Genomic DNA, 10,773 nt, shown 5'->3' with positions numbered 1-10,773 from the left:
AACCTAATTTTCACGGTGAGTTATTGGGCACGCCAATATATCATACGGCTACGAGATTTCTCCTTATTTTCTCGTAACACATACAGTCGTCATGGATTCCTCGTTCAATTTTTTGGATACAGAAGTTTTCGAGAATCACCTTTTTGATTTGGAACTTCCTTCAACCGCATCTACTCCTCCTCCTCAATGTGTGCTTGAAATTTCGGAGGATACTAGCAATCTCATCGAGGACAAAGAGTACATTACACGACATGAATTTCAAATATTTGAAGAATGGTTTTGCAAATTGGCACTTCGCATCCAATTGCTTGCTACATAGGTGGATAACCTTACAGAGCTAGTCTTATCGTGCATTCCACAGGCTACCGTGTCTACACCTATGGCAATTGTTGAACCAGTCTCCGCCAAGGTATCGTGCATTCCACAGGCTACCGTGTCTACACCTATGGAAATTGTTGAACCAATCTCCGCCAAGGTGGCAAAGAGGAGACTTTCCACAGTCGATTTTCACAAAGCCAAAGTGCAAAAGTTATGTTTCAATTGTATGGGACAACATCAACGGAAACATTGTCCCCAGGTACTGCATTCTTAGGTCTTTTGATGGATTTGGCGGCTAAGTAGTCAATCAATTTTTTCCATGCTCTTTAGAGGTTATATTTCCTTCAGATAACCCTTTTTGGTTAGTTGTATATGATACAATACCTGGCTTAGTATAGCATATTTAGTCAAGATATAATACACAATGCTTTCTTTAAGCAATTCCGACATGGTCATTTAGCTAAAAGTGACAATTTTTGTATTGAGACTTTCCACGTTTGGCATATGCTATGAGCATACCAACTTGGAAGGAATTTGACACTATGCTTGCATGCTATTTCACTACATACCAGACGGGCGTGAATGCCATATGAGAGGGTATATGATACACGTGACGGAAGCCGGGTTAGAGTATGTTAAGATTTGCTTGATTTTTCATGCTTATGCATTTTCATTGAAAAGGATTGTTAGTTATGCAAAGCAAAGAGTTTTGATAGCTAAACGTGAAGCAAGGCTTCTAACTCGTGCTAAGATACTACCTACTGGACGTCAAGGTAATTGGCACACAAGTTTGGGGCACTGGAAAACATTGGGATATTACCTCACAAGCATTCCTACCAGTACCGACTATGAAAGGCACTTATGATTTTGACTTGTATGTTAGAGCCCGTCACTGTAGCCAAGGGCTTACAATTTTGTATGCATGAGTTTTTGCACGGCATGCTACCCTATGGATTACGCTTCCTCTATAACACCAGACACTTTTTCAAGGACACTATACGTTCTGGATTGTTTCACATGATTTTTGGGGTGTTGTCAAAACACAAAAACACTAAAAAGAACCTCAAACTCGCACTTAATTCAAAGGCAAAGTGCTATCATTACGTCACACGGGTGTCGTCACAACCACATACACGGTAGGTGGGTCAGTCATTGACTTGTTTGTGTTTTTTCTATTACCTTTCTCGATCAAAGAGTCATAGCAGAAAACTGTTGCATGCTTATAGGATAAGTTGTACGTTACGCATAAGATGCATAAGAACATGGCGATCAACTATATACGTCATAGTCGTTTAAGGAAAGTTCCTCAGCCCAGCATGCTATCCTTATCTCTCTTTCTTATTTCTCATGAAGAATATTGAAAACTTTTTAAGAATATTTTGATACATGTTTTGCTTGTGAGTCAGTTTGAGCCAAGGTGCTCTAATGCTCAGCTAGAACTTGGCCAAGATGCCATTCACATTAGTCTTCATCGGTTCATCGATTGAACACTAATTGCCATAAGGGCTATGAGCCACACATAGGCTGGCTAAGAGCCATTGTCAGATCATGGGTAAGACCCAACTGTTGGCATTCTTTGGGTGATTGTTCTCTAGCTTGAACAGATCTATCCAATGGATTTCCCATCGGCATTCATGGACAAGCAAGAGTCTTGCCATAACGGATGTTTTGGGTGTTATTTTTGCACTACATGTTTTTAGTACGATGCTCAAGTTGAGTTTCTGATAATCTTAAACTCACAGTAGCTGATATCTACCACGGAGTATAGATGACGCAAACCATTGTGACAGCATGGCTGTCCATAAGCACTAGGCATCACACTTGTATGGATCTCCTGCTCTCTCTCTAACACTACGAGTGTCTATGGATACATTGTTTGGGTAAGACCCCGCGGGTGCTTACTGAATCACCCCATACTCATGGAGGATCATAGTTGATCTATTCTCATTATACTTTCAAGGAAAGTAGTCCGCACTATACCATGCGATTCTAATCAAAGGGTTTGGATTGCAACCTCAACACCGAGGGTTTTCGGTGCAATGTTGCTTGTTTATTCACACGTGGATGACGTGTTCCTCTGTATTTGAATATGGGTAAGTGAACATTTAGTTCAATCTCCAGGTACGCATCTATGGATTTGGTGTTATTCCAGTTTTAAGTATGCATTGCTTGGTTTTTTCAAGTCGTTTAAATACACTTGAATATTTCAGGGCCATGCCAAGGGCATATCAAAACAAGTATTTTGGGCCGTTGCATGTGTCCAATGTACATTATGCTACTATGAATCCACTTGTAGGATTCGATTTGGCACATGTTGTCACATGGGATACGACATGGTCTAGGGACTCAAGGAGTTTTGTTTAGCTAGTGTGGAGCAATGAATGAGGGTCCCTCTCACTCTTGTCATGAGTGTTTATAGTTACCTCCACAAACAAGTACATCTTGTACTTGAAGGATGTTCTTTTTTTACCTATCGTTACATGAGACATATTCCACATGTGGAGGTTATGAGTCTATGGGACTGACACTGGCACCCACTATTTCAAATATGTGTCACGACAAAGTCCCTAGGTGCTGGTCACATCTCTTTTCTAGACCATTTTTAGCACGACGTATCAAGAGCAATTTCAGTGGCCAAAAATTGTCGGATACTTAGAATGACTTGTCAGGTACGAGTACTGCTAAAAAACATTACAGATGGTTGTTTATACATATAGCAAGGCTCTAAATTGTTAATGAAAAAGTTTCATTGTTTATACCTAGAAGTGATCAATGTTTCACTTTCTATAATGGTTCAGATGTTTTAGCAAGGTTTGCAAAAGATTGCAATTGAAAGTAATTAGTTTCTTTTTAGAACTATTTACATTCCTTTCTAATGTGTGCTGGACATATCACAGTTGCCATAAGTATTGGCAAGGATCACCATGCATATACAGGTTCGGATCTGTTTTCTGCTAAATGCATGCACACAAGGTGTTATGGGCCCTAGCGTTTAGCAAAGGCTGATTTGGAACGGCATGCGTATTCATCAAGTTGTTGCTTATGAAGTACTTTGAACTCTATGTGCCGTATCTCAATGAGTTTACTTTTCGGTCCACCAATCACCAATAGAGGTCATGGCTCGGGTTGGGTGCTTGTGGATCTCTCGAAGTACACCTCGATGGTTATTCAGCCAATTGTTGATTCCTCAGTAATGTGGTATGATATTGTGATCCCCGTTTCTAATCCTTGTTCCCGTTTATTCTCCCACATTAAATGATCAGTTTAATATAAGAAAATCATTTGGGTTGGTTAGATATTAGATTTTATGACATAGCAGGAAATGGGCATCCTTGACCTTTGTGTACCATCAAGAATCTTGCTCTTTATATAGCTGAGAACATGGATGTGCAATGTCTACTCATAAGTGTTTGTTTTCATGTTGTGCGACTATTGCCCATGGCATCATCAGGTACTCGACGACCTAGGAGTGTCATTGACTCCATTTCATGCAGCAATATACAAGACGACAAGGGATATTGGGTGACAATGGAGTTCAAACGAATGATGTGTCCGGTGACAATGTAGCCTAGCTCAAGAGGTGCACACAAGGTCTCAAGGAGATACATGGCTTCTTGAGCACACCATTGGAAGGGAAAAATCATGGAGTTCAAGCAAACATGAGACGGCAAGAGGCTTGCCAAGATGCGGCATGTGTATGTTGCTTCACAACTGAAGCTAGAGACAACAGTGGCTCCATCGAGGTTTCTTGCAAATTGTAATTTTACTCCTCTTTCAGGTTTTTTGATCGTCTATTCAGTATATTTGCCTTGTGTGTTGCTTTTGATGATTGTAAGATTTTCATTGCTTGTTCATGTTTGCAGATGTTTTTCCATACGATTTTGTAGAGTGGGACCCAATAGAGTCCTTCGTAGGAACTTTTGAGGCCATCCACGCTAAGCTTGGCAAGTTGCTCTATGCTGGTTGCCCATCCTCTGGGTTTACCTCACGTGACATTTTTTTTATAATCATACTTATGTCACATCTAGGCGAAATGGGTATGGTAATCTTTCTTTGGTTCACTCGTTAACCTTGGAGAGTTTGGAATGGCCCAAGCCAGACAGTGCCTTGATCGCAACAACCAAAAGGAGAATCGAGGCGGATTTGCAAGCAGCAATGAAGTGCACCTATGGTTCACACAAAGCCACAGTAACATGGTTTATGTCTCTTTATGTGTTTGTGTTTATATTTCGACTTCAAAGTGTTCGCAGGACCCCAAAAAATGTGGACTTGCAAAGGGGGAAGTGCAATCAACGGACTCCTTGCAGCTGAATGGGAGACTAAGGTGGACAAACACCAGGGAGATAGAATCAAATGCTCTGTAGTTGCTGACAATGTGGTGTTCAGATACGATATTGCCAAGCAAAGCTTGTCGATGGTCTTTTCCTATAGAAGATGGAAGCTGACGATGGGAGGCACTAAACTCTGATGTTTGCTGCTAGAGAATCGGTTAACTTGCAAATATGCCTCCACGACGATTAAGATCCATCTGGCTCTCGATAGCTTATCTTCTTAGGAGGGGGTTCCCACTAGCCACAATCCCTTGCTCCATTGTGTGGCGGTGCGTCCACTAATAACAACACAGATCCATTCGCTGGAGAGTATTGATCATGGCACACTAGTTGAAGGCTTCAACACCTTTTCCAACAATATTCCCAAAGAATTTTGTTAAAGGATATCTATTATCAAAGAATAGGGCTATTTGAAAATTTGCATGCCTCGTTTAAACGTTTGCAATTTTTTTTTGAAAAATTAAAACAAAATTATGAAAGCACTTGCACGTTGTAGTAGTTGATAGGTAAAAACCAAAGTTCAAGTGGTATATTGTAAATATAAATTTACAGGTTTTAACGGGAACACTTTTTGGGAGCAGTAAATTTCCTTGTAAAAGAGAGGGGGAGAAAAAATCCGTAATCTTCAACTAAGTTGAAAGCTGCCCTAATATTTCTGTTTTTAATTTTTCTCTAGCTTAAATATAGCTTAGTGAAGGGTATTAGGTGCGATGTCATACTCGGGGTTACTTCAGAGATGGCGACAAAAGTCACTGCAGGCCTTATCGTACGACAAGACGAAAACGCTAGACAACACAACAGTATCGCTGGCCAAGGATTCTGCGACGAAAAAAATCAAGGAAAACTATCAGATGGATTGGCCTGCCTTATCCGCTTGGGATGCTCTCTGAGCTCCACCAGCTCATCCACAAAAAGAAAAAAAAAAGAAGCTGAGCGAGAGAACAGTTGCTACGGCGGATCAATCTGGGAGGGTGCCGGATGACGATGGAGGGCTGGGATGAAGGCTGGGTGGCTATAAAGGAGGCGCTGGACCGGGAGAGCCGAGGCAGAGCTGCAAAGAGAGGGAGAGAGAGAGAGAGAGAGCTAGCGCCACCTCGCTTCTTGCACCAGATGCTAAACTAGAGAGAGAGAGAGAGAGAGAGAGAGAGAGAGAGAGAGAGAGAGAGAGTTGCACGGTCGAAGCTGAGAGAGAGAGAGAGAGAGAGAGAGAGAGAGAGAGAGAGAGAGAGAGAGAGAGAGACGCTAAGCTCAGCAGGCACCATGTCGGTGGTGACATCGCAGCTGGTGGAGGACGCGGTGCTGAAGGGATTTCAAGATGGGATATCGCTGGGACTGGGGCTGGTGCCAGCGGCCGGGCCCTTCCTGCAGCTTTTCTTTGGCCACGTCTGGGACCTGGCCCTGGCCGATCGGACGGCGGCGCAGAAGAAGGCAGCCATGGACTCGCTCTTCGAGTCGGTGGGCAAACTGATCAGTCAGGCGCTGGCGGAGAGCGTGGCCGACCAGGCTCGCGCCTATAACGCCAGCATCGCCCAGCTCGGCCAGGACTACCGTCTCTCCGTCGAGTCCTACAAAGAAAATGCTTCCTCTGTTGCCGTCCAAAAGGTTACTTCTCTCTCTTTCTTTTTCAATAATGCATGGCAGTAGCATTATTGAATGAGATGCATACGTGTAATGTTCTCTGATTATGAGCTTTTCATGGAGCATAGGTGGTGGTACGCTTTGAAAATTGCAAATCGACGTTGGTGCACATGCTCAACCTCTATGCACAACCTTCATATATGAAGCACACTGTGCTCTCATATGGTTCAGCTCTTGCCTTGTATGTGGGCTTGCTTCGGGAGATGATGCTCGCAGGTGCAACTTGTGGATATAGCAAAGCTGAGATTATTGACTTCCAGAATGATATCAATGAACACCTTGAATCTGCTTATAATAAGGTACTATCTTTCTTTTTTTGGCGGATTCACATTGTTTGCTCAAAAATAATATAAAAATTGATTATCAAACAAGCATTAACTATCCACGTTTATGTATTTTAGCATCTTACATATTATTTTATTTCAGACATGTTTAGCCCTTCTGATGAATGGTATTGGGCCATCAATACCCTTCTCACGGGATAGAAATGACCTGTTGAGGGGTAGTTAGTTGTCTCTTTGGGAAGCCCGATTGCTGTCTATTGTAATCTGATGTCTCTCAAGGTTCGCCACGAGCTTGAGTTACCTTTGTACATTATTTTGGTGAATGCAATACATACACTCTCTATCATGAATTTGTTTTGTGGGGGTGGGGGGGAGTGACATTAACCATCGAGGCAAATTAAAAAATGAAAATAGAAAAAAATATTGTTCTACTTTCTAAACACAATTTAATGTAACAGACAATGTTCGAGGCAGTTAGCAAGCTCGTGAAAGAATCGGGCGAATTTGTATATCCAAGTTTGGCCAATGTGCTCATGGATTTGGGAAAGCTTGTGGGAGGTCTCATGAGCTTTAGCACGAAATGGCATGATGGAAAAGCTTGTCTTGTTGCCAAAAGCCATCCTGATTATGCGGAGAGTGATTTTGTGGACAACAAAGCTTATTATCAATTGCAATTTCGCCCGAAATTTGCAGGGAAAAAAAATTACTATGGCATGCCACAGGTGTGTCCTTAATTCCATCAATCAACATTATTGCCTTGAAATGGTTTACTACATTCCTTTCCTTGATTATGCATTGTCTCCAGCTCGCCTCTAACCCTTTTTTGTTTTTGCCAAGGTCTTCATGAACAATCGTGCAGCATTACATGTGTATACAGAAGTGGATAAAGATCTACAAGTAGCGGCCTTTGTGGTGGAGAAAACCATGCATATTAAGTTGAGGGTCTACTACTTGATCGACTATGATGACTATGATTCAAGTGATGTCGAAGTTACCATAAGCACTTCCAATGATCCGAAGGTGAGCATGAGTCTATTAACTGTAGGGATATGAATGTGCTCCCCACTTGGTCAAAGAGGAATCTTCTTTTATCTATGTGTGTGGGTATGTGTTTGTATGTATATATATACATGCATACATACATATATGTATACATACACACACACATATGTATATGTGCGTACAGACACATATATTTATATACATATATAAAAAATATTTCATCAAGTGACAAATTGACAAAGGGAATTAGAAATATTGTGCTTACATATTAATTACCGTTTGCTTTATTGCATTACATATGACTTTTCTTTGTGTTGTCCCATAGGTTCATCAATTCCACCTTAACAAAAGAGAGCAATCAATTGTGTCGTTCCCATGGGTGCGAATGTACTATGCCAGCTATTCAGAGGGTGGAGCATGGAGTACAGATTATGATAGGTTTAGTGCAAACTTAAAAATGCATTATGATGAGTATGCAGGCTTTGAACCTCAGGAAGGCAAGAGATATACAATCAAAACCAAGGCCGGTAGCACTGCAACGAAGAACTATTACATTATTGGCTTTGAAATTGTTCCCATCGATGGAGTCCCCGACGTGGTAGAAGCTCTTGTCAATGCTGTTGAGAAGATAGCTAGTGCGACTGTTTCTGGTGTCAATAGTGCTGTCTCAGGATCTATCGGTGCAGTTTCTTCACTATTCTAAATAGATCCCATTTGGGGCAGAGACTTGAATAATGTTCCAATTCTATACTCCTCTTGTTGGTCACCTCTCGAGAATGTATGCTTGGGACTTCAAAATAAGAGAAAACAATCAAGGTTTTTTGTTTTAATTTGAATTACGATATTTCAAAATTAAGTCAAATTGCAAAGAACTATGTGTAATGATCTATAATAGTTCTAAGAACACTTGGATCACATTTGGAAACATTCTTCCAATTGCAATTTTTTTAAATTAGGCTCTTACTGTTTCATTAAAGTCGCATTTGTAAACATTCTTCCAATCTTTTTCTTTTTTTTTTCCAAACTCACAAATGTGAGTGGTGTATATTATATTATATTAGCATAATACCAGAAACTTACAACAAATCCATGCTTTGCTCGAGTCATGAATACCATAGCACCCAAATAATGCTGTATAGAAGTGTCCTTCGGGTGTTTACAAGGATGGCTTTTAATGCCAAACTCACAAATGTGAGTGGTGTATATTATATTATATTAGCATAATACCAAAAACTTTCAACAAATCCATGCTTTGCTCGAGTCATGAATACCATAGCACCCAAATAATGTTGTACAGAACTGTCCTTCGGCTTTTTACAAGGATGCCTTTTAATACAAGCTTAATATGTCTTAGCAACCACCTCCAGAACCACCACTGCCCATCGAGGCTGGATCCAACCAGCCGGAGAATTAGTCAACAGCGATCTGGAAAAGCAAGCCATGTGCCTTCGCATGAGAGAGACCCAACCATGGATGAAGCCAGCGGATGGAAAGCTCTATCACGAGCCCCCTCCTTGTCGCCCTGCACAGAGGGAAGCGCATCACACCCCGTAACTTGATTCTCCTTTCGAAAGAAGGGGAGCCGCTGCCAAGCCCCTACAACCAAAAAGAGGAGGTCAAGGAAAGACGCCAGGCTCTGAGCACAACACGGACAGGGTTCCCCACTCGGCAATGACCCCCGTGCTTTTGCATAGTAGATTCCAGCCACCTTCGCCACATGCCCGCCGTGCTCGAGCACAACCAAGCTTAAGCAAAACTCACGCTCCCCTGCGCACGCTTCCCAGAGCCTCCTCACTCATGCATGTAGAGATGGAGCTGAGCAAAAGTTCACAAAGACTAGGGTTCCTTTCTAGAGAATATAAGATCCTTGATTTAAGCATGGGAATGTCTTCTCAACAGCTTTGGATTGATGATGTATATGCTTATTGACCTAAAGCATGTGGATGCCTTCTCTCGATCGGTTAGTGACGGAAGGTTGACCTTTCTCTCCCTACCCGTTGTTGACAATGGATGCTCTACGCTGTTGTCAGTAACTATCGAGGCATAGTGATAACTAAGTCTTCCGTGACCATGCTCTTAATTGTTGGAATTGACCATGGCATCTACTATCCTTTTTTTTCACCCCCAAAAACTCACAATTGCGAGTAAATTATATATAACAAAATCAAACAATTACAAATTCTTGTCATCCTCCTTACGAGCCATGACAGCTTTAGCTTTCGAGAGTCATAGTTACATCGGATAGCAGGGAGCCACCCCATGGTGTTTGCTATCCTATGAGTGTCATTTATCGTTTTCCTTATGAAGAAAATTTGAACTCGCTCCTCTGCCTTTTTGCAAGTTCTTCATCCAAAAGGGCTAGGTTTTAGCAAAAAGTGTCATGTACTTTGTCTTTTATTGTACTACATGCAGTGCAGTGCATGACATATGCAGTTTGTTGAAATTGAAAACTTAGCTTGCACTTTACACATTTCACAAAAGATACCTACTGTTTCACTGCATTGCTGACAACATCAAAGCATTGTACATGAAAAGAAAGGTGACAGGTGGGAGTGCAACAAACTTGGACACTCCAAGTCAAGATTCTATTGCGACACAACACATATTCATTTCCAAACAATTTACATTTCACAATTGATTCGACACGACCCGATGGAGTTCCGTGCCTAGAGATGTTGGCCTCAAAGATTGGCTCACTTTTATGTACATCGGCTCATCCAAAATCCCAACGATCTCAAATTCATCTTTCAAAAGTCCTACACTATTTTTGCACGTTAATCTGAAATTTGTCTAGTCCTCGACATTGTAGCGAAATAAACTGAGAGATTTTTCATCTCGTTCCCTTTTTCGCTAGTTGGAACTATATTGATAATAAAGAAAGGTACGTAATCTTTGTAACTCTTCTAGTCGCTTGATTTTTGGCTTTCTAAAAGAAACCTTTGTGTTGTGTTAAGTTAGGGAGACTTTCATTGTTTTCAGTGCCATGATGGACACTTACCTTAAATGTTTATTTCACTTTCATTTCATATCCTTACATATGTTGACTTTTCTTGCATTCTATATTGTTTTAGAATGTTAAAGTGAAACTTGACTTGTATAATTCTAGTGAATTCTATGTACACACACATATTAATGAGTTTTTTTAATTTCACATTTCATTTCATAGCCTCACATGGCTTTACTTTCCTTGCATTCTATAA

At 41.1% G+C, this 10,773-nt stretch overlaps 1 protein-coding gene across 1 annotated transcript; it reads left to right on the top strand.

The window, feature by feature from the left end:
• Window positions 1-5,630: 5,630 nt before the first annotated feature.
• Window positions 5,631-8,403, top strand: LOC147431512 (uncharacterized). The gene is made up of 5 exons (XM_086494084.1): window positions 5,631-6,251; window positions 6,356-6,586; window positions 7,030-7,293; window positions 7,409-7,591; window positions 7,899-8,403. Exons 1-5 carry the CDS (start codon window positions 5,910-5,912, stop codon window positions 8,274-8,276), a joined length of 1,398 nt encoding a protein of 465 aa, XP_086350210.1. The 5' UTR covers window positions 5,631-5,909; the 3' UTR covers window positions 8,277-8,403.
• The last annotated feature ends 2,370 nt before the right edge of the window (window positions 8,404-10,773 follow it).

The sequence above is a fragment of the Adiantum capillus-veneris genome, chromosome 21, assembly GCF_014529385.1.
Source record: "Adiantum capillus-veneris isolate H3 chromosome 21, ASM1452938v2, whole genome shotgun sequence".
NCBI lineage: Eukaryota > Viridiplantae > Streptophyta > Polypodiopsida > Polypodiales > Pteridaceae > Adiantum > Adiantum capillus-veneris.
This window is presented reverse-complemented; position numbering and strand designations above follow the sequence as displayed.

Coding starts and splice junctions, on each gene's coding strand:
- LOC147431512 (XM_086494084.1), top strand. CDS start 5,910: ATGTCGGTGGTGACATCGCAGCTGGTGGAGGACGCGGTGCTGAAGGGA. Junction 6,587..7,029: donor TTGAATCTGCTTATAATAAG/GTACTATCTTTC, acceptor TTAATGTAACAG/ACAATGTTCGAGGCAGTTAG. Junction 7,294..7,408: donor ATTACTATGGCATGCCACAG/GTGTGTCCTTAA, acceptor GTTTTTGCCAAG/GTCTTCATGAACAATCGTGC.